Raw genomic sequence first — 23,982 nt, 5'->3', positions numbered from 1 at the left:
TGTCATTCAATTATTATTATTTTTTTTTATAAATATTGAAATGGTTTAAAAGTTTATTTCACTCAAAGATAAAAAGCTTGAAAGATTATAGTATTTTAGGGTATTTTCAGATTCAAAATGTGGGTCTAGGAATAAAATCTATAAATAAAAGCCATTTGAAAAGTAAATAAAAAAAAAACTTGATTTTAATAAAATCAACCCCTGACACAGAAGTACCCAAAGTTGTGGAAACATCAAATAATTTACTGCACTTCTTAAACAATTTTCCTTTTTGACTGATGTCACCTAGTCCAACAGCCATTCATTTATAAAAGCAAGTTTTATTTAAAAAAAAAAAATTGTTTTGCTATACCCTAATTTGATTTCTAATTAATAAATATTCTGTTTCTGTTACATAAGCTAAACGTTTTGTTCTTTTTTTAAGAGTTTAAAATACAGTTGCTCAATCAGGTCCATAACATTGAGGCTGTCCATGTTTTAGACGGGATCAGTCATTCATGCATTTTTCCACCTCATTGAATTGCTCATATTATTAGTATTCTAAACAGCTAATTAATATTCCGGTATCATTAAGCACTCCTGATGTCGTCAGCTCACCTGGGACGAGGATTGGGAGGAGGGGAAGGGTAGAGGAGGTCTGGCTGGTCAGGGAGAGGTACAGCAGGGCGTCCCACATGGGAGAGAGGGATTTGGGAATGAGTGAAAGCTGAAGAGGGTTGGAGGATGAGGAAGGGAGGATGGAAGTAATTGGACCAAGGGGAGGCTACATTCAGACAAACACATTGCATTCCACATGAACACACATTTAAATGCAAATACAAACACACGTTAATGCATTCTCATATTCCACCCACAAAATAGTGTTTCCACACACACATTTACACAGTGACATTTTTGCTGACACGGTTACTAACACACACACACACACACACACACACACACACACACACACACACACACACACACACACACAGAACGAGACATGTTCTATAAGTGGACAAGGTAAATTAGAGCGGTAATTACTTTTGTGCTGTCAGAGCTGAGAAAGGTTGAGAGATGCTAAGACAGCTGTGGCTCACTGCTGAATAGAGAATGAGAGAGAGACAGACAGATGGACAAGCTGATGGACAGGTCAGGTAGAGTTGATAGGAATAAAATACTATCCAAATCACATTGGTTAAATGTTATCAGGCGGTTTTTACAGACTCAAGAGTAAATAACATTTTAAATCTCACTTTAAAAAATATATATTTTCTTTTTCATGAAAGTAGCCTATATAACACTATATTTTTTGATTCCATTTACACCTGGTCACATAAATGTGTTTTTGCAAAAATGGATTTGAATCCGATCTTCAATTCCCGCGCTATATGCAGATTTAAGGGAGTGCACGTCACCGAAAGCAACAGTTACGAGCTGCATTTTATTGATCATCAGCTAAAATTTCAAAATAAAAGACTGCAATAAGAGAGAGTGGCAACAGCCCTGGTAAGATCATTTAGTTTCTTTACTTTTAATGAAGATGATTGTGTGTTAAGCGTCTGCGACTTACTTTTACTTTGATTTGCGATAGTTTTCACGTTGGCTTGATGAATAGCTGCTCATCTGCGGCGATGTGTGTTGCAGTAGCGTCGTCATATCTGACTATAACATGACATTATAGCCTATAACACGCTTGCACACGTTTATTTTTTTTAGCATTTTTTGGGAGGAGTACAATTTAAATATGTGGTTTCAACAACCAGATGCATTTACACTTGTCCAGTTTCGTCTGGAACGTGGCCCAGATCTCCTCCTGAAGTGGTTTGAGCGATCGTATTCAAATCCGTCTCGAATGCGCTTCGGAGGGCATTTACACCTGGTCTTTTCACGATCGGATAGCTATCCGATCACAGAAAACGCATGAAGTGGCCAGGTGTATTATTAGGTTATTATGACCTTGGCATTAGATTACAAAAAAAACTCTGAGAATGTTTCTAATACAACAGCTGAGGTAATGATGGTAAATTTGACTTCTCTCTTCTCACTCCTGTAGTTAGTTTCTTATGGAAGCTTGTTTCCGCTACAGAGTAATAAATAAAAAAAGTTGTGACTTTTTATCTCACAATTCTGACTTTTTTTCTCGCGATTGCTATAGAAAGTCAGAATTGCGTGATATAAACGTGCAATTCTGAGATTAAAAGTCCGTCTTTTTTCCCCTCAAAATTGGACTTTATAACTCGCAATAAACTTTCACATTTGTTTGTATAGCGCTTTTCACAATACATATTGTTTCAAAGCAGCTTTACAGAAAATGCATGTCTACATTACAATTTAGAGTTATCTGTATCAGAGGTGACTGTTCCCAAGTTATGTATTTCAGAAATGTACATACTGTATACAAATCACACAGTTAGCTAATAATTTCACAATAACTTCATACTAATTTCATTTCACAATAACAATATACATCACACATTTATTTTTGTTATTAAAAATAAGACGAGAGGCAAATTACGAACAACAAAACTAATACAGGAACGGTACAAATGAAACAAACAGTACTTTAAAGTTTACATTTTCAGGTAGAGTATGTATTTAACATTATTTGTATTTGCATGTAAGAAAGAATTAATCAATTGTAAAACTAAAACATTGCATTGTGTTCTCTATATGATTTAAATATACACTGATTATTATTAAAGCTACGAAATGTATTCCGTCACTCTTTTTGTTTTGCTCTATCCTTTGCGCTTCCTTGTTCATCAATCCGTCATGCGTCGGGTCGGGGGTCACTCTTCTGACTTGCGTACGGCCATTGTCGGAAGCCAGTGATTATAGTTTATAAATCTGGCCTTTAGGAACCCCCTGGAGTAGTATGGATTACTTTTATGATGGATGGATGAGCTTTTTTTGAGCTTCAAAATCTTAAGTTACTATTCACTCCCATTACAAAGCTTGGAAAAGCCAGGATATATTTTAATATAACTCGGATTGTGTTTGGCTGAAAGACAAAAGTCATAAACACCTAGGATGGCTTGAGGGTGAGTAAATTATGGGATTTTTGGGTGAACTAACCCTTCAAGGACATGGACCACAGCAGGTATATTATGCTGCTGGCACGTTGGGTGTGTTCACACTTGGCAAGTTTGATTGTATTAAAACGAACTCTAGTGTCATTGATCTGTTAGTGCGGTTCATTTGAATACTGTAAGTGTGAACGCTGCCATCCGAACCTTTTCAGGGGGTCTCGATCCATTTTCCAAGTGAACTGTTGATGCTCGACTGAAATATGAATGCAACATGGACCAATGACATCTAAACAAACCAAACACAAGACATGATGTTGCAAGATGCAACCCTAAAAAGCACCTGGTCCCTCTCGTCATCTGAGCTACATTGCCCAGTACAGGTGTCAGAACTGCATCTTTTTGTAGCAGATCTTCATTTGTGTGTAACGGAGGAATTCTTGCTACTGTTTTGACACCTTTACACCATTCAGACATTTTAATGGATGCAGCCTTTTTCAGCACAGGGGAATTTAGTATTTCACAATTTAATGGCATTTAAACACTTGCATCATGAGGCATTTTTGTGCTAGATATAGTGCTGCTGCTGGTAGCTGATTGATGTTGATCAGGAGTTTGAAAACCATTTTGAACTACATCAGATATACAGTATTCATGTGGGGGGAATAAAGATGATTTCTGTCATGCTGATGCCTAGACGTCTTACCCTCCTGAAGCATTTAATGCCTTATCAGTTCATCGCTAGTACCAACACCAGCTATAAAGGCATGTCTTTGAGTCAGAGATTTCAAAGGCTTGTTCATCTGATGCTCCATATTTAAAAAAAAAAAGATCTGATTGAGTAGAATTTAAGGATCAAGATATAAAGCAGCTTCACATCAGAAAAAAACATCATAACTTAATCTCTTCATCTCAGTCCTTTAGGGGTGAACTGTGTAAAACTTGCATTGACTACACCTGTTGGTCCTCTAATAGGACAGTGATTCTCAACTGGTTTGGCCATGGGACCCACTATTTCCCATTGTCATTAAGCCGCAACCCAAATTTTTAGGCATTTGAACCAAGCAAATGTATTTCTCTAAAATGATTAACACACACCTGTCCCACTCTACTTAACATTCACATAAAGTGTAAGAACTTCACTAACACTTTAAGGCTATTAAATAGCAGTGCCAAACTAGTTAGTAAGTTGGTACAATCCACCACAGTTATCAAAAATATAGAATTTGTGGTATTTTGGGTTAAGGTTACAGAAACTACAGATACCATGGTAAATACACAATACTACTGTAATATGAACTGTTAATACAATATATGGACACAGATCCTGATGCATATACAGTATGCTATATATATATATATATATTCTATATAATTAACATAATACTGTGTGTGTGTGTATATATAATATTTATACATATCATTTTTTTCTGTCCAGGTCATTTATCATGGATCAGTAATGGTGACGCACAGTTGTTCCATGGCAGAAGCCGATGCTAATACAGTGAGTGAATACTGGGCCTGTGCCAGGACTGAAATGGTCCAGGTGAGGACATCAGGAGAGGACACTGCACTGTGTGTGAGTATGTGTGTGTGTGTGTGTGTGTGTGTGTGAAATCATACAGACAATAACGCTCTCTGCGTTATAACACTGTCCGAATCTTTGCTTCAAGGACACTGGACAGTGGTTTCAGCAACTAACTCCTTAACACTGCTGTAGACTTTCTCTTTTACACTATTGGCTACAGTTTTCTGCTCATATCGACTTTAAAAATTAAATAAAATGATATTTAGCTTTAAAAAATTAAGATTTTTTTTTTACATTTGATATTATTTTCATAACAATTAAACATATGATCTAACCCCAACTGGTGGTGAGTGATGCAATACCAAACAAAAGATCAAATAAAATGTAATTTTGATAGTTTCGAGCCAATAATTTATTACAAAGGTCTAGGTCGTATTTTCTTTTTACCGTCCTTGTTAGGTTAGTAGCATTTTATTATTTGCATTTAGTACTGTTTTTAGGACACACAATCCTTCAAGTTTTTTTTATTGGCATCAATGGTTCCATGAAGAACCTTTAACATCCATGGAAACTTTCCATTTCACATGGTTCTTGGAGAAAAAAAGGTTATTTCAAGAACTGTTCACTGGAATGTTCTTCAGAGGACCAAAAAAACAAGGTTCTTCTAATGCATCCCTGTAAAAAAAAAAAAAAAAAAAAAAAAAAAACTTTCTTTTAAGATTTCACAACAGAACAGACTACTGACCCGCCATTTGAGCTTTACTGGTCTATGGTCTGTCCTCATTCAGATAGCTGGCTAAATGTGTGTGTTGGTTTGACTGGACGTGTTTGACAACTTTTCAGTCAGCTGTTTAAACTTCTTCAATCCTTAATGATCTTGACTGTCCCACTCTCCTTTATTTCTCTCCCTCGCTCACTGTCTTTCTCGGTCCCTCTCACTGACAATAGCAAAAGTAAGCGTTCTCCTACTCATTTATCACGCACTTCTTTGTTTTCTTATTATCCTGTCGCCTCCGCATCAGTTTCTGCGTTTACAGCCGCACACATTCTTTTCTCCTCCTTCCGGAGCACTTACGCCGATTTCTGGCTTGACATAATCTGAAATGGTGCTTAAGTGAATTTATGTTGTGCTCAGTGCATTAACTTCTGCCGTTTTTGCCTTTATGTTACGGAGAGCTTTTGTGCGAGCGCACGGAGGAAAGCGAGAGAGAATGAGAATTTGAAACCCAGACCACGGACTAGACAGCCTATCAGTATTCAGCAGAGAAAGTGAGTGATGGAGAGAGAGAAACGGAGGAAAGAAAGGAGGAGGGGGTGATGTATCAATATTCTGAGTAGTGTTTGAGGGCAAGAAGAACGAACCGGGAAGGGGTGGGAGAGGGGCGCGGGTGCGCGAAACAGTCCGGGCAGGTTTATTCGCTCAGTGTTTGTTAGTGCGAGAGCCCGTTGGGGCGAGATGATATCGGTAGAGCAGTTACCTTGAGGACGGAAACTCAAGTGTGTGTTTGTCTGAGAGAAGTGGTGTTCAAGTCGAATGTGACGGAATCTTAGCCGAACGCTAGCCATAACTCCACTCTCCCTCTCTCTTTTTTACTCTGTGTGCTAATCAGCATTTGAAAGGCAGCTTTGACAGTGAGAAAGAAAAGTGAGGGCAGCGGGGAGGAGGGAGTGTAAACGAGAAAGAAACGAGAGTGAGAGAGAGAGAGAGAGAGAGAGAGAGAGAGAGAGGTAGGGGCCGTACAAGCATTTCTTTTATATTTACCAGCGATTGAGGAGAGAGAGAGAGCGCGAGAGAGAGAGGGAGCGAGTGAAGAGACGACCGGTGCGTGCAGCTTTCCCAAGAGGAAATGAAAAGAAAAGAAGCTCAACGAGGAAAGAGAGAGAGCCAAAGCGGGGAGCACGCCAGAGAAGGAAACAGACTCGCATCCTCTAACTCCAGTCATATCTGAGACGATCCCGGTCGGAAAGTGAGGGAGGAGAGAGAGAGCGAGAGCACGGTCGCTGCCGCCGTGCTCCCACAAACACACACACACACGCTCTTGCGGCAGCAGACCGCTGTGTGTTCGCCTGCTCTTTTGTGCCAGCAGCTGGGATTGTTCTTGGCCCCGTCTGACCCCCTTGTCACCCCCCGTGTGAGTGTTTGTATGTGTGTGTGGGAGTGCGAGGGGTCCTGGAACGTGGACTGAGCGGAGGGGAGGGTCACGGTTCGGACGGGTCCGAGACAACTGAAGAAGAAGAGGAGAAGGAGGAGGGATACATCTGTCCTCGAAACAGCTGCTCAGAGGTGGACATGCACATCAGGTGAGTCACGCAACTGCTCTTGACACACACATGTCAGACTGTCACATGTCTGACAGTTTTAAGATCCGAGCGGAGGGTTTCTCCTTTCTCCTCAAACTTGTTGATGGCTTCATGCCAGGAGGCTTGGCTTCCTGGGAAACTTTTTTGGGAAAGACACTTTGCTCATAAGTACACTCGTCGGTCTTTCCCCCTTAATGACGGAGGTATCGGGAGCGGAGGGGGGGAACGCTGGGGTTAATTGTGCGGACCACCTTGGCTCCTTCTCAAACATCATCTCTCACTTAATTAGTGGATTTTACAAGATTAGTGCGCTTTGCATTGACGGCGTGTTCTGTGGAAGGTAGTGAATGGTAGCGGCGAGGCGCTTGTCTTCTGTTATCTGATGTCTTTGGATTTAACAGCTACTTCTAAATGACTGGATTTGTATTAGAAATGAAAGGGGTGGGTAAATATTAACCTTTTCCTTCATCAGTCAGTTTGGGCTTAGCATGGGGATTATTAAAGAAACGAAATTGCTATTGTAATGCGTTTTAATTCAGTTCTGCTTGTTTTTTTTAAATGAAATGTTTGCTGAGAAAAAAACAGATTTTTAAAAAATGTTAAAATAACAAATGTTATTATATAATGATCATTTTAATGACGATGATGATAATTTGTCACAAAATTATTCCTAATTTGTCGGACATCCTAAAAAAATTTGTTGGATTCTGTTGATATTGGCAACATTACATTAATGTTACACATAATGCATGTGCTACAGTAATAATAATGACAAAGTGTATTTTTAAGTAGGTCCACAAAATAATTTCACTTTAAATGTGTTTATTATTATTGCTTGATAGTTACCGTGTACTTGCATACTTAAATGTAAGTATGTTTGTGTGTGTGTGTGTGTGTGTGTTATTCAGCTAGATTCCTTAATGAACGGAAAGTTCATACTGTTAGTTTGTCGTATGGCTATCCTGGACAATCAGAATTATAGGACAGGAATTATTTTGACACTTTCACACTTACTCTGGCAGCCTTACCAGGAAGAAAAACAAAAAGTGAGTGAAAAACTTTCCTGAGACTTTAGTTTTAAGAGGTGGTGGAAGTTTGTTTGCCGTTTTCTCCTCATCGTTTTACTTTGGTTGAGTGTTTCGATCAATAGCTTCATATTAGTCTGGAAATCTTACCTGTTGCTCACTAAATATGTTTGTTTGAACACAAGTGAAAATGAGCAGTTGTTGAAGCTTTAAGCAGCTTTAGGTCTACCTGACCTGCCTGTTAAAAAAAAACTTTTATTGGTGCAATGTAATAGTCAGAGTGATTCAGCCATATTATATTTTTCACTTAAATAAAAGTAGTTTATTTAGATGTCACTACAATTTGGAACCTGAGACATTTATTTATTATTGCTTATCCTGATGATGATACTTTTGTTGTTGTTTAGACTCTGGCTGGACAGTGTTTTTTTAAAGAAAACGTTACGTTACTAACAGTCAGTGTAATAGTATTAATCAAAGACACAAAAATGCCAATTTTATTGAAAGCGAGCCGCCCTGTTAGTAAAGCACGCACATCCAAAGCCTATATCCGCATATGCATAAGACATCAGGGGCATCTTGGAAATGAGCGTGAATTGAGAGTTGATAGAAGTTATGCAGGTATGTACAAGAGAGCTATAGGACCATAAAAGCCGTCACACACACACACACACACACACACACTCTCAGAGCGGGACAGACAGGCCCGGTGACAGACAGTGTCAGGAAGGTGTCAGTGAGAAGCTGTTGGTGTCACACTTGGTTGACCTGATCTGTGGTCAGGCTGTCCACTGCAGCCCGTTGTGACTCCTTACATAACCACTTCCTGCCACTCACACCCAGCTCTGCAGGGACGCGCTCGGATATTTATATACTCAACATACAGACACACACACATCAATATGCCCTTATAAACACACACACACACACAAACAAACAAACAACAGCCCCTGTCGATATACAGACCCTTCAGTCTTCTGCAGTCAGAGAGATATGATCTTATTCACTGATTTTGACCTTCTGCATCCTTAAAAATTTCTCTTATCATCCATGATCTGTACATAAGCATCACTCAAGTGTCAGAGATTGTCTTACGACAGTCATGTATTGTCGATATATATTTGAAACTAGATGGGTGAATCTCATGAAAACACTTTTAGGCCATTTTTCACCTCAAAATAAATAGGAATAAAATGGATAAAATACAAGAATTCATATAAAAGGGTTTAAAATATATTACATTGCAGTAAACTTCTACATCAAAGTACCAATAGATTTGGGGAAATGTGATTTAAGATTATATTCCCCACACATTTAAAATTTTAAATGCTAATTTACATCAGCAATAATTAAAGTACAACATATCATGCATACACAATTATATATATTTATATTATATTAGCATTACAGTAAAAATCGCAGTTAAAATATTGCATCAATTCAACAATTGTATCTTAAAATAAAGAGAATATGATTTCTTACTTTTTTCTTTTAATTTTAGGATGAAATATGGCCCAGACATGTTCATGAAAGTTTTTATGCGATTCACACTCATATCCTGCAGTTGTCCGTGTTGAAAAAAGCAAGAAACATGCGTAGACTATGTCAATTTTATATATACATGTCATTAAATATATCCTTCATAGTGCAAAATCCTCTAATTCTTACTAGTGTGCAAATGGTGTTGTACTTTGCCAATGAAATGGGACGTTTTAATGCCCTGATGTGGCTGCATGTCTGCATATAGACTCTAGGCTTCTGTCTGTGGATATTTGACCCTGTGTGTTTTCAGGACCTGTTCCCTGCCTGAGGGGCAAATACTGTGCGTTTCAGATATAGATTCATTGTGCATTGTTATGATTATTTTTCAGTATTCGGTTAACTACAATACAAGTGTTTAATATTCTGAAATGCATTTTTTTCCCATTCATTTGAAAAGTTATTGAACTGTGCACATCCAACCCGAGTCAACCAAATCTAGATTATTATTGAAATCTCTCGACATGTGCTGGCATATCTGAATTCGAGAAACAGTTATTGTGTAGAAACTCTGGAAGAGACACGTGATGATTACTGGAGTCTTTTGTCACTGTTGAATGATTGCTCAGTTGGTCCTTGAGAAAAGCAAAACAATTATTGATGTTTTGCTCTCTATTTTTTAATCCCTTATAGTCACTATTTTTTCCATTTAAAATGGCATTTAAAAAACGAAACGCAACATTTCTCTTCATGCGAGATGCAAGATCTCAGGGGCCAGTCCAGTATCCTTTACGCTTTCCGTTTTACCGTTGCGGGTCAGAGGCGGGGTAGGGTCAGTTTGATCTAATCAAATGGGGTATTGATTCCATTTGATAATTAATGGGCTAGGTGAAGATGAAGATGCAGCCTCCAGCTCTGAGGATTTGAGAAGAACCTTGGACTAGGAGTGATGGGAAGCCGCCAAGGTCAGCGGCAAACCACAAGAGTGCAGAGCAAGAGAGGTCCAGTTAAATGAGATAGGGAGAGAGAAATGCTGTTGACCAGAGCTGATTTATCAGCGTTCGAAGAAAATGAGACAACATCTGACTTCCTAATGCTGGACTTCAAATGCAGAGAGATGTGAAGAGAAATTAGTATTCTGCTGAAACAGCTCCATATATTGATGGAAAACTACATGCAGTATAGATGTTGCAGTATAGACAGCACTTCAAAGATGTTGGATTAATAATTCTAAAAGCAAATATAATTGCATGTTACATGCTACAACATCATTTCTGCAGTTATCCCTATTAAACGGTCATTTGAAATGCTCTTTTATAGGTGCATCAAAGACAGGGAGGAGGTAAATTATGGACATTTTCTTTTATGCTTGACTCCAGGTTAATCTTTTAAAGTCGATTTTTGTTCTCAGATGTATTTTAGTGACACATGGCTGACGTTGTCTTTGCAACTTTTGCAACTATTCCAGAAATAAAGTGTTCTGGCGAACGTCTGGTAAAGATTGCTGCAAATTTGCCGCTAATTAAGCCCAAGTTCACCGGAAAATAAACAGTTTTTACTAGAGAACAAACTGGACCTTTAGAATTCCATTGAAAACCAACGCATTGAACTATTTAAAGAAGTGAAGTTGGATGTTTGGGTAACATGGTGCAGTCAACATTAAGTAAATGAAATACAGAAGGTATCAATTCTCTTTTTATATAGCTTTTTGTAGAATAAAATACATCCTAGATGCACTCAAAGGACAGGAAGACAGCATATGAGCAAAAAACAATATTAGAAAACAATTGAAAATTAATATTCTAAGTTTAAAAACAACACTATAAAATGGTTACTTTAGTCTCTGGATGAAAAAATATGTAGTAACTGCTATGCTATGAAACGGCTGTTCAACAGCTACTGCGTATATCAGACGTTTTTGACCAGGAATGGTAAGTTAAGCTATTGGTGCACAAAATGGAAATTAACATATTGTAAACGTAATTTCGAGTCAATAATTGAGACTTTAAATGACTACATAACTAAAGTAAAAATGACTGAAATGTACTTTAAATAATGAACATTTTCTCATCACCTTCAGATCGTATCACTTTATTTCTACTGAGAAGTATAAAAGCAGAAATTTGGAAGATTTTGTGAATTGTTTTCCATGCATTTACAGATGAAAGTTTACCAACTTTGAATAAAGATGCAAAAGTCTTGCCATTTGACAAATGATTCTCACATGAAAGCTGTCATTTGGCTTGAGAAGACTTTTTTTTCACTTAAGGCACAAGTTGTCTGGATTCTTATTATTTTTTGGATTATTATTTTTTGAAGCATGAAAGCTTCAGTCACCATTCATCTTAATTGCATGGAAAAGAACGACCAGTCCATTATTCATAATTTCTCCTTTTGTGTTCTGCAGTAGAAAATAATTCATTTGGAATGACGTGAGGTAAGTAATGACCGAACTGTCAGTTTTGGGTAGTGCTAGTACTTTGAAATTTGAACGTCAATTGTCAATCCCTTAGTGTCCGATTAAAGTCTGGAAATCTGTGTGACGTGACCGGCCCACCACAGCTGTTTGCTGTTTAGATTTATTAAGAGAAAAAAGGGGGAAAGGAAACGGGTGCCAGGAAAGTGAGAGAGAAAGTGCCCGATGGCCACATACAGGAATTGTTTTCTTCTTCTGTCAAAGGCATTCAAAGGTCAAAGTCACCAGAGTCACCCTGCATTACAAAAAATGAATAATCCAGAATGTTCCAGAGGTCCTTCACGCATCCTCATACCACTGCATGTGACATTTAAAACGGAATGGCAGTGTTATATCTGGCCTGGAAATGTGGGACCAATAAATGTTGTGAGAGAGAAAAGAGAGGGAGTTTGTGTGTGCATGAAAGAGAGTTGGTAATAGACGTGGTGTATTGTCTCCGTGCAGATTGGCTTAAATGTGCTCATTTTCCCCATTTGGCAGCTCCATAGGGAGGGGCGGAGTGCACTAACGAACCTCTGACAGCTGGAGGCCCTAATTAACGATCCCCTCTGAAAACAAACAGCCACAGGCTCCGCCAAACACACACCCAGGCTTGGTTTGCTCCCGCACCCCGGCCTGAGCCAAATCCCACCGCATACAAGCCATACATGCAGTTAGGATCCACGTCATTGTTGCTATAGTATTAAAAAATTAAAATTTTGTCATTTTACTCATCCTCATGTCATTCCGAAACATTGTTATCGTTAATTAAAAACTATTTTCTAAACATCTGTAATTGATATAAAGTTGAAATAAAATATTAGTTAAATGAAAAACTTAAAAATTAGAAATGTTGGCTGAATTATCATTTCTATATCAGTTTTTCTATTCGGAATAAAGAATTTCTTAAACTTAGTATTAAAATTACTTAAACTGAAACAAAAATAAAGCTAAATAGAAATTGTCTGAAACTACAAACAAAGTTAAATCAATCCAAAATCACAATCGCAATCCAATTCTTTTTATTAATATTTTGTAGGTCATACAGGTTTGTATGGAAGCTTGCTTCCACCAAGGAATAAAACAATTAAAAAGATAATTGCGACTTTTTACCTCGCAATACTGACTTTTTTTCTCTCACAATTCCGATATATAATCACAATTGCGAGTTATAAAGTAAGAATTGTGAGATGTAAAGTCGCAATTTTAAGAAAAAAAGTCAGAATTGCGAGAGAAAATATAGCAATTACCTTTTTTATTTTTTATTCTGTGGCGGAAACAAGCTTCCATGGGTTTGTAACGTCATTACACATACATTGCATTCTTCGTATACGTATATACTACTTATACATTTCATGCATTCCCGGAGAAGCTAAGCGATGACCTTGGTGTTGCTAGCATTGTTAAAACTACGCTGTACTGTTTGAGCAATAGAAAACTGTTTTAGACCAGCTTTCAAGGCACAATAGCAATCTTGGCAATGAAAAGCAAAAGTCTCTCGTTCTCAGTCTAGTAGATGTGATGCTCTTTACTTTATAGTTGACTTTCAGAGCAGAACGTGACCTTCTCTGATGCCATTGTACGTTCGCGAAGGGCATGAATGCCAGCACACCTCACATCAAGGTTACGGAGTTAATTGAACAATTACGGTGGACAGGACCTCCATTATGTGTGTGGAGATAGTGAGGATGCTGAGCGAGATCCCGCACTCGATTAGATGAAGCATGATAGGCTAAAGACCAGCAATCACTATGTGTGTGTGGTACAGTTGCTAATGCTAATTGCACTCTTTCACTTGTAAACGTGTTTTGTTTGTACGTGTGCTTCTTATCTTTGACAAATTTTTAGCAAATAATGTATCACACACAATTTATCAGCCATTTTGAGTTCATATGCTTCATTTAAGTATTGACTTTGTCTCAAAAATGTTTCTAAAGAACTATAAATATATGTGTAACATCAACATGCTCGGGCCAGATTGGTGAGAAATGCTTGAGTTTGGTATCTTGCAAATCTGAACACATTTTCAGACCTTGTTGTGATCTTATCTGAAACTCTACACTGTAATTATTTTTTTAAGGTGGTGAATAACACATTATTGGAGATCTTTTTCAAGAAAATGCTATTTTAGTGTTTTTACTTAAACATTTCACATTTTTTGATGTTACTTTCCCTTTCTTTGTAATTGTTTATTACATCTGCAAATACATTTTTGAGTGATAATTGTTTCTACACCAATTGGTTTTCACTGTAGGATTTATTCTGAAACTATTTATTCTTGTTAACTACCGTACTTACAAAAAACAAGTAACACATTGAAATTTTAAAGTAGAAATACTGAAATAGTGTGATCTTAATCTTTGAAAAAAAGGGAAAAAAAATCAGTGTAGAGGAGACATATCGATTGGGAAGCAGGAGACAAAAGTCTTGCAAAAGTCTCCATTATCTCTCCATTATATCTCATTTAAACAATTTAGACATTGAAGAGATGCCATGTGATTTTTCTTTCCTATGGGCAACAGAACATGGTCAAAGGGATGTATGATGGCTATTAGCACATTAAAGCACATCTCATACAGTCTCGCCAGCTCATGACTAAGCTGTTGTGAGCCATGATGATGTTGCTAGTGCCTGTCATGGGATCACCTGAAATTAACGGGGCTTTATACAAGTTCGTGTCATGTCAGAGGTGGCATCGACCCATATGATGAATCCGCTGATGTTGTGCTAGTTGTGTGAGTGTGTGTACCGTGCCAGGTCAGGTCAGAGGGGAAGTGTAGGGCTGTGGCATGTAGCCAGTATGACTGTGTTGTGATTTACTCAGAGCTGGCCAGCGGGCATCTCACGCCTGTGGGTATGGCATCATGCTGCTGGAGGGCAAGCTGGCCCTTTAAATGTCATAGAGATGGGGCCAGGACGAGCACTGCGGCCAAACAGCCCTGGAAACTCATGGAATTGTGTGTGTGTTTGTTAATTGGGGTTTGCTGTACGGCCACAAGCCCAGTTGGATTTAAAGAGAGAAAGTTGTTGTTGCTCTTTATTTTGGAACATTAATAAAGAGCCTTACCCGGATATATACAGTATAGGTCACTGACGTAATGCGGTATGCATTATATAGCATATCTCAACTATCTGATTGCTTGTATTGTTGTAAAATGTAAATTATGGCGGCACCGATTGCCTCATGGGCAGCACCGACATATAACGCTGTTGCGCTTCGGGTGACACGAGTTCGAATCCCGGCTCGTGGACCTTTCCCGATCCCGTCCCCCGTTTCTCTCCCACCTTGCTCCCTGTCCTCTCTATACTATCCTATCAGAATAAAGGCAAAAATCACCCACAAAAAAATAATATTTGTAATTGAGATTATCTCCCAGTTCTAATCTGCTAAAATACAACTATAAGGCATATAAAAGTAGGGCTGGGCAAAAAAATTGATTTTTCGATTAATCGATTTTTAAAATGTGGTCGATTCAAAATCGATTCTCAAAGGCCAAAAATAGATTTTTTTCCATATTTATTTATCTATCACCCAAAAGCCAGTATTAGTTTTCCTACAGTTCATAGGCTTGCAGCCTCCATGTTACAGCTAATGTTAGTTTTCTCTTCAACATAAAATAACCTGATCCTGTTTGATCAAGGCATGCGACTATTCTGACTTTTCAGCATACATTTTTCATCTTGCGTCAAAATCCTGTCTATTCATTGTATGCATTTTAAGTTGGGTTTTAATGTACCCATGCAAGTGTACCTAAAATAAAAAGTTTAATATACAGGTTTGTGGCACTTAATTTCTTTTTATTAATTAACCACTTGTAAACTTGTTCACCGTTTTTTTTTTAAATTAATATAGGATTTGTATGAAATCTATATTCATTGAGTCAAATCGAAATCGAATTTAGAATCGAGAATCGAATCGAATTTAGAGCTTGCGAATCGAAATCGAATCGAATTGGAACATCTGAATCTGTACCCAGCCCTAAAAGAAATGGCTCTCTTGTGACTGTACTCATATATTTGGTGTTATTTGATAAACCATCGCAAATACACAAAATCTCAGTGGCTGTTTGAAAACACTTCCTTTATTCTCCATGACAAGTTGGGGGTCAGAAACGGAAAGTTCCGCAGAGCTTTGTTTACCGAAGTAACCGGGGAATACCGATTAAGCACCACCTACTGCCAGAAAGTAAATTTGCATTTTGAATCAGCACGTTTTCACATTGTTTTTACACATTGGTATGAACAGACAAATCACATGCAAAAATCTGAACAAATTTTCATTAAGAACATACATGCTTGTGTGAAGAGGTCTTCAGATGAGTAACTGAAAATATTGTTTAAAATGTAAATTAATTAATATTAAAATCATCTGAAGCTTATTCGAAATGACACTCTTGCATGAGATATTGCGTAATTATGTAATGTTCTAAATGTCAGTGCAGCGCTATACTCGAATATATTTATTATAATAATAGTAAACAGTGTTTTTTCAAAACTCAAAAGTAATTTATGTTTATGGAAATAAAATCACTGATGTATGGTTATAAGTTTTTTTTTTTTTTTTTTTTTTTACCAGCATGTAACCACTTATCAATCACCCAGATTACTGTGCTAAAAAACACACAGAACACATTAGTATTATCATATCTTCACACTTTTAACAAATCATGTCATCTAGTTAGCATCATTATAGTTTATTTCAATACTTATTTGACTGTTCTTTTGTCTTTCAGCTCTTCTGTTGGGGGTCTCGGACTGACATAGCCTCGGCCAATCACAGCCTGAGTTAGAGGTGGCGGCCCATAGGGGGCGTGATGGCGGCCATGCCGTTCGTCAGCGAGGGGAAGTGTGTGAGTGTGGAGTGGGATTTCTTACAGGGACTACTCGCCAAACCACCCACCTTACCCTGGTGAGGATAAACAAACACACACACCTTGATGAAGAATTTTCCTGAACACACAGCTAACAATTCAATTTCTCTTTTTGCTTTTGCCACGGCTCAATGTAAGCCCTTGGTTTGGATCCATTAGCATGAGATTAACTAAATTTTAGTAGAATTATTAATGTCCGCTCAGCTGTGGAGGATATAAAACTAAACAGAATCAATGGCTCCGTATTGATTGAACCCTCCAGGGTCGTCTTACTACAACGATGAGATGTTTCTAGCTTGGAGAATTTTTACTTGGAACAATACTGTTTATACACCGAGAAATCTCACAGGGCCAAAACACTGATCGACTGACTTAACGTGACACATACAGTACAGGGATATTCTGTAGACCAGGAGTTTAAACTCAAGCTTTAAACTTTTCCAATCCTTCAGCTTTTTATTTTCAATAGAATACTGCTGAATAGCTGTAAACTTCTGCCCACAAAAATATTGGAAATTATGCAAATATGTAAATAAAGTGAACCTAGAGCACGTTGCGTTCCCAAATGCACATGCAGATATGGACTTAGCTCTGAGACGATGAATAAACCAGATCACGTTTATTTGCATGCCGCCCTTCGCTTTGAAACGCGCAGCGCATCAGACTATACAGTTATTTAATTCAATCGCAACCTTTGATTTGATAATCACACTAAGCTCTATCAAGATTATCGTGCAGCCCCATTATTTAAATTTTACATTGGATGTCATTTTTATTAATTTTTATCAACTCTCTAACCCTCTGCCGTTCCCTTGCACACACACATAGGTCATAAACTATTGTTAAAAAGCTGAATCAAATAAGTTTGCTGATTTACACACTCCTTCCCTTTAAAACACAACACAGTTCTGTCTAAACAAATAAATTAGTGCTTTTTCAATTTGAGGAACTGACTCTTTTGTTGTTTGCTTTTTGGCAGTTCCCTTTTATTCTGTGGGTCCCCCTCTTCACACACACACACACATTTTTCCACGCCATCCCTCGCTCCCGTGCTGATGCTGCCCAGCATCTGCAGGATGAATGAGAATCAATGTCACAGACACAGAAAGAGAGCGAGCGAGGCGCGTTCGGCTCAGTCTTTCAGTGCAGTCACAAATTGTAGAGTCGCCGTGACAACATAATTCCTCCACTCAGGCCCCATTGAGAGCGAGTCGATATCCAATCAGAGCGACAGCTACCTGGGCCTGCCTCCGCGACAGCCCCTCCCTCCATTGATCCCTCAATCAAGACTGGGGCTCACCACCCAGGAGGGAGCCTGGGAAAGAGACGCAGCGATTGGATTTGGGCTGGACGCTGGTGCATGACTTCTGATGTAAGATCAGGCCTCATACCGGCTACTGTGAACCTGATCATAGGTCAGTCATCACACTCTGAGGCGCTTGGAAAAAGTGTGGAGTGCGGCTGATGGAATCAGAAAAGATCCAGAGTGACACCTTGTCACTTATTGTCGATCTCCAGTGAGGTTTCTGCTGGAAATGACATCGCACAGCCTTCATAAAGTTGGCCTATCTATTTTCTAAATGCATGTTAGTAATAAAAACAGTCTCTCTGTGGTGACACATGCTGGACTTCTCCAATCATTAGTCCACTTAAACTCCACCCCTTTCTTACACTCGAACGCAAGCTCGCATTCAGATCTGCCTTCATCCAATCAACCGACGTCTTTTGGAGAGGATTGTAGATACTAAATCTTTTTTTTTTAAATGATATATTACACGTATGTGAATATTTTCTTCTTTCTTAGGCTCCACTTTTGACTATTCTTGTGTAAGACTGCTCTTGCGTACCTTGTTTCTATTATGTTATGTGCACATCATGGACGCATCTAGACTAAACAAGGACCAGGCCTTGGACACACACATATATTCACACTCAAACGGGAACTCCAGACACGCACATACATCTGAGCATTGAAGCTCCCTTACTTATTATTATATTTCTAATGCGTCGTATATGAGTACTTTGAGTACTATGATTGGATGGACTGGGCCTCGTGGATGATTTAGCTTTATCTTGTCTATAAATATGACCTCTCTTCCTTAATGAACTTGAGAATGTTATGGTATTACACTTGCTCTGTGTCTACTTGATAACCCCTGTGATGAAGATATCTCAGGAGAGTTGAGGCGCCTTCAACTAATGACTGATAGCTTTTGAGGCTTTAGAAAGTCTACCTAAAAACTTTTATCACTATATATTGCATTTATAAAATCTGAGTTTCTTATTTCTGGTTAATGCCTGCAACCATATCGCACCCTTGACGTTATGCGCAATAAAACATCAATGAGTTCTGTAGTTGAACAACACTAACTTGCCCTCACCACCCTGTACGTTCTCATTGTGTATTCACTGTCTTCTTTCTTCTTCTCTTCCTCTCTGTCCTGTCTTATTTTTCACCAGCTTGCAGAATCTGAGGAAGGAGAAGTCTCGCAATGCGGCTCGTTCTCGGCGGGGTAAAGAGAACTTTGAGTTCTTCGAGCTGGCGAAGATGCTTCCCCTCCCCGGGGCGATTACCAGCCAGCTGGACAAGGCCTCCATCATCCGCCTCACCATCAGTTACCTGCACATGAGACACTTTGCCAGCCAGGGAGACCCACCCTGGAGCCCTCTAATGGAGGGAGAGAACAACTGCAACAAGGGTAAGCGTGATCGGTACACCTAGAGAATGTGAATGTTTAGACTGGCTTCTTAATATGCCAAAGAAATTAGTATGGACGAACAGGTTCGGGTTTTTTTATTTTTACAGGTTCGAGTTATTTGGGATGTATATAGGTTGAAATATATTTGACTATTTTTTTTTTAAATTTATGTATAGGCATAAACAGAATTTTTTTAATTGTTAATAATTATTTTTTAAAAGTAATATTGCTTTTATAAATTATATTAAATAGAAACAGTAACAATGTTATACTTTTAGCCAAAATGAATCTGTCAATATTGGCAGTATTTTTTTTGTAGTTAAACTTGTATGATAAAAAGTACACATAAATTTCACATAAATTACAAAATATATATATATATATATATAAAAAAGACAAATATTTTTTTAAAATTTATGTTTAACTTAAAAAAATATTTTTTTTCTAATTATTTTATATAATGATGGATTTATTTGCCTGTTGCTAAACTTTGGGACTTATATATGTAGGTATATATATGTGTGTGTGTGTGTGTATATATATATATATTTATATATATATATATATATATATATATATATATATATATAAATGGCAACTAGTTTGGTTGTTGGTTTGTATTTATTAAACTTTTATGACAATATTTTTTTTAAATTGGGCCTACATTTCACATAAATGTAAGGAAAAAACTTTAGGTCCTTTTTTTAAATATTGCTTTGTAATCGGATTTTTTCCTTGAAACATTTGATCCGTTTGAAACAGCAGGCCTGATTGTCTCAAGATACACCAGGTACACAAAAAAGATGCGCGGTGAGAAATTGTGAGATTTACATCGCACATATTTTGAGGCTGATTTATATGTGGCTTTCATCGACAGCATCAACCCTGACGGCGATTTGTATTTGAGGTGCCATTAACAGAGGAGATGACTTCGAGTGAACCACAACAAAACTCAATTCGAACATGACAGTGGCGGCCTGTCGATGAATACAAATGCGTTATTAATTTAAATTATGAATTTAAATGGAATAGGCTATTATTGTCTTATAGGTCGCTCGTGTACGTCGCTTGGGACACTCTCACGTCGAAAATTGCCGGAGAAGCAGAGAGAGCGCTTACACATGCACACACAGAACGACACACACACAGAGAAAAGTAATTGAGATTGCGCCACAAGAGTAATCACTCGCAGTCATGCGGAGTTAAACACGGCTCATCTGAAATAATGCGTTTGCTAGTTCACTGCCAACTTATTGCAGCATACAGACTGTATACGGACTGTAGGAGCAAAATCCACTGTCAAAGGCGTCATCCGGATACATATTCCTTTCTTATGTCTCTTTTCTGAGGGAGGCTCGCTCTGTCATTTGGGTTTTATTTGAGAGCAGGGTCATTTGGCTTCTCAAATACGCTCAGTCATTCATTACATCCTCTGATAGGTTCATCTCAATTGTGAAGTGAACAATAGATCTAACAGCCAATTAGCCGCTGCCTGTGTGGAAGCCGGCGGGGATGAACAAAAGAGCCAGAGCCAGAGCTGAAGCTTGTTAACAAGTGGCCAGACCAAGGAAGTCTGTTTCTGAGAGATGGTCCTTTTGTTGCCCGCCTGCGAGCCTCATTATACCTGCGGCATCAAAGCGATTCGGTCCTGTTAAAATACCTGGGCCAATGTCTCTATTTCTGCTTGCTGTTTTTGCCTGTCGGTCTCCATATTCAGTTTCAAAGCCTAGTGAGAAGCTTTGCTGTCTGCCGTCTACTGTGACTTACAAGGAGCGTTCAACAGTCAATCCTTTAAAAATGTAGTAAACTACCACCAAAATGTGGTTAATTACACTATTTAAGGGAGATTTCGATTTTTAAATGTATATTACCAATATATATTAATAGCATGGTTATCTGATAACAGATGAATTTATAATTAAAATAGCAAAACTAGCAACGGACTAATTAATATTAATGAGTACACTGCTGTTCAAAGGTCAGTAAGATTTTATTTATTTATTTGGAAGAAATTAGTACTTTTATTCAGCAAGGACGTATTAGATAGATCAAAAGTTACAGAAAAGACATTTGTAATGTTACATAATATGTATATTTCAAATAAATGCTGTTCTTTGAACTTTGTTCATCAAAGAATCTTGAAAAATAAGAAGCAGTAAAACTGATTTCAACATTGAGGATGAACAGAAATGTTTCTTGAGCAGCAAATCAGCATATCAGAAGGATCATGTGACACTGAAGACTGGAGTAATGATGCTGAAAATTCAGCTTTATCATCACAGGAGTAAATTACATTTTTAAAGTGTATTAAAAAAATGCAGCTTTGCCATCTCATAAATAAATTACATTTATAAATGTAGATACAATTTTTGCTTTGCTATCACAGGAATAAATTAAATGTTTAAATATATTTGAATAGAAAACAGGTTTTTTAAATGGTAATATTTCACAATATACATTTTTTTACAGAATTTTTTTATCAAATAAATGCAAAAACATTAAAAAAAAAATCTTACAGACCCCAAATGTGTATTGCATTTAGTAACGAACAGCATCATTTTGTAATACAGGATCAGTCGAAGGAACTGAATTGTTTGTGTTACAAACCAGCATTAATTCCATGTTGGTCCAGGCTGGTTTATACTGGTTAGTGCTGGAATAGTGCTGGTTTAGTTGGTAGAGCAACTAAACTAGTCAGCTGGTCCACAAGCACTTCCACTTCCCATGCTGGTGACCAGCAAGACCAGCGACCAGCAACCAGCATATCCTTTGCTGGTCCCAGCATGCAAAACATTCCTTATGCTGGATTTTTCTAAAAATGTAGCATCATTTCACACCAGCACTGTGTTCAATATAGACGGCAACTCATGTGACACACAAATAGAGCTCAATCCTCACGAGAAAGGCCCAGTGAGTTCACAAGAGGTTCGTGTGATGCCTTAAAGTGCTGTCTAGATAGGCAGCTCGGTAGATTTTGGAACAGAGCTAATGTCCCTCACACACCCACTCAATCAAATGCACAGTATAACAGGATAGAAAGAAAAAACACACAAAGGGTAGAAGAAATTATCTGTGTGATTTGTAATTACAGAAATTAACTATATAACGAGGAGAGCGTAATTACAAGGGTTGTCTAATTGCCATTATTACTGAGGAGAAACAACTAGGCTACAATTAGGTGTGTGGATGTGTGTGTATTTGTGTTTGTGTAGTAGATAAACATACCTACGAGGAAGTGAACAGGGCCAGACTATGATATAGGTGTGTGTGGTAGTGTATAGACTCAAATGCCACCTGAGAGTTGATGAATGTAGACAGCTATGAGAAACCAAAGGATATGATACAGACGAGAGTCTCACATCATGATGGTCACACTTGAGAATATCTACTGCAACAGATTGCTGAAGTAAGGAAAACCGGCCTTTTATCATATATTTACCCACAATCAGGAACTAAAGTTCTGTTTTAAAAGAAATAAATGTCTTTAGAAACTACATGCCGTACATTCAGCTGTAGTATAAAGGTTATTTGTGAATACCACACATATATAGTATTAATAAAAAACTGTACTGGATGATTTACTGTACAGGGCAGGGCTACTATAGTTAACTAAAACTATTACAATTAATTGAAAATAAAACTGAAATAAAAGTTTTAAAAAATTATATTAGAAAAAAATAGAAATGTTACTTTGGCAACTAACTGAAATAAAATAAGTTAAAGTACTAAAATTACAAAAACTACTATACAAATAAATTAAAGCTAAATAGAAATAAAAAAATGAATACAAATGACAAAAGCACATTAACTACCGGTAAATATCTTAATGTTAGTGAGAAGAAGAAAAATAAAAAGTTTTAGAAATCAATCTGCCTACACGTTGTGCTCATCTTTGCTCGCCTCTTTTTCACAGTATCTTGAGTAAACCGGCTCTATATTTAGCGAAGCACATACAAAAGACCTGAGCCGTAAGCGATGCAACCCATTTTACAGAATATGGAAGTTTGTTGCACATAACCAACATTGATATAGCTAGTCAAGCCAAAGAAGGCAGGCTTTACTGTTCACATAAACAGCGCAAATTCAAGTGCAGCGGTGAAAGATGCGTTGAAGGATTATATGTTTGTTTCGGAGGATTTTATTTATTAAACGAGGCACAGTGTAATGGAGGTTTCACAAAGAAACGTTTGTTGACAGATGAAACCGTCAGCTCTGTTGGATCTGACAGCAGCTGCATCATAAACCATAGTAAATTATTTAATAATGCTAAGTCTGTAAATGGAGGTTTTAAATGGATAATGTATTTCAAAACACTTATTCACATGCAATAGCGAGAGGGCGTTGATACCATTTCCTATGCAATGACGTTAGCCAATCATAAACAGTGGCCTTTTACTGACCAGCCTTAACTGATCATTTCAGACGAGAGGATGAGAATGATAGTGGAAAGTCATTTTTATCTGTTTTTTGTATTCTTTTATTAGCATTATAAGTGAACCTCAAGGTACATATAAAAAAAAAACAAAAAAAAACATGTCGTGACCCCTTTGAAAAATCTATATTATTTGCCAATTGTTCAAATTAATTACTTGATAAATTCTAGTTCTTTTACTGTT

The 23,982-nt window shown here is 37.6% G+C and overlaps 2 protein-coding genes across 7 annotated transcripts in view; one reads left to right on the top strand and one right to left on the bottom strand.

Annotated features, from left to right (window-relative positions):
* The window catches only part of gab2 (GRB2-associated binding protein 2), a 508,732-nt gene that overhangs the window by 452,845 nt on the left and 31,905 nt on the right, over positions 1-23,982 (bottom strand). The window lies entirely within an intron of this gene.
* Positions 1-23,982, top strand: part of npas1 (neuronal PAS domain protein 1) — a 78,840-nt gene that overhangs the window by 25,966 nt on the left and 28,892 nt on the right. For all 6 annotated transcript variants that reach the window (XM_079609849.1, XM_079609848.1, XM_079609847.1 and 3 more), the window contains 4 exons: positions 4,447-4,587; positions 6,302-6,837; positions 16,530-16,705; positions 19,128-19,366. In XM_079609849.1, coding sequence (XP_079465975.1) covers positions 16,611-16,705; positions 19,128-19,366 — 334 coding nt within the window. In that variant the 5' untranslated portion in view covers positions 4,447-4,587; positions 6,302-6,837; positions 16,530-16,610. The remainder of the gene's footprint in view (positions 1-4,446; positions 4,588-6,301; positions 6,838-16,529; positions 16,706-19,127; positions 19,367-23,982) is intronic.

The sequence above is a fragment of the Phoxinus phoxinus genome (assembly GCF_949152265.1).
Source record: "Phoxinus phoxinus genome assembly, chromosome: 4".
Classification (NCBI taxonomy): domain Eukaryota; kingdom Metazoa; phylum Chordata; class Actinopteri; order Cypriniformes; family Leuciscidae; genus Phoxinus; species Phoxinus phoxinus.
This window is presented reverse-complemented; position numbering and strand designations above follow the sequence as displayed.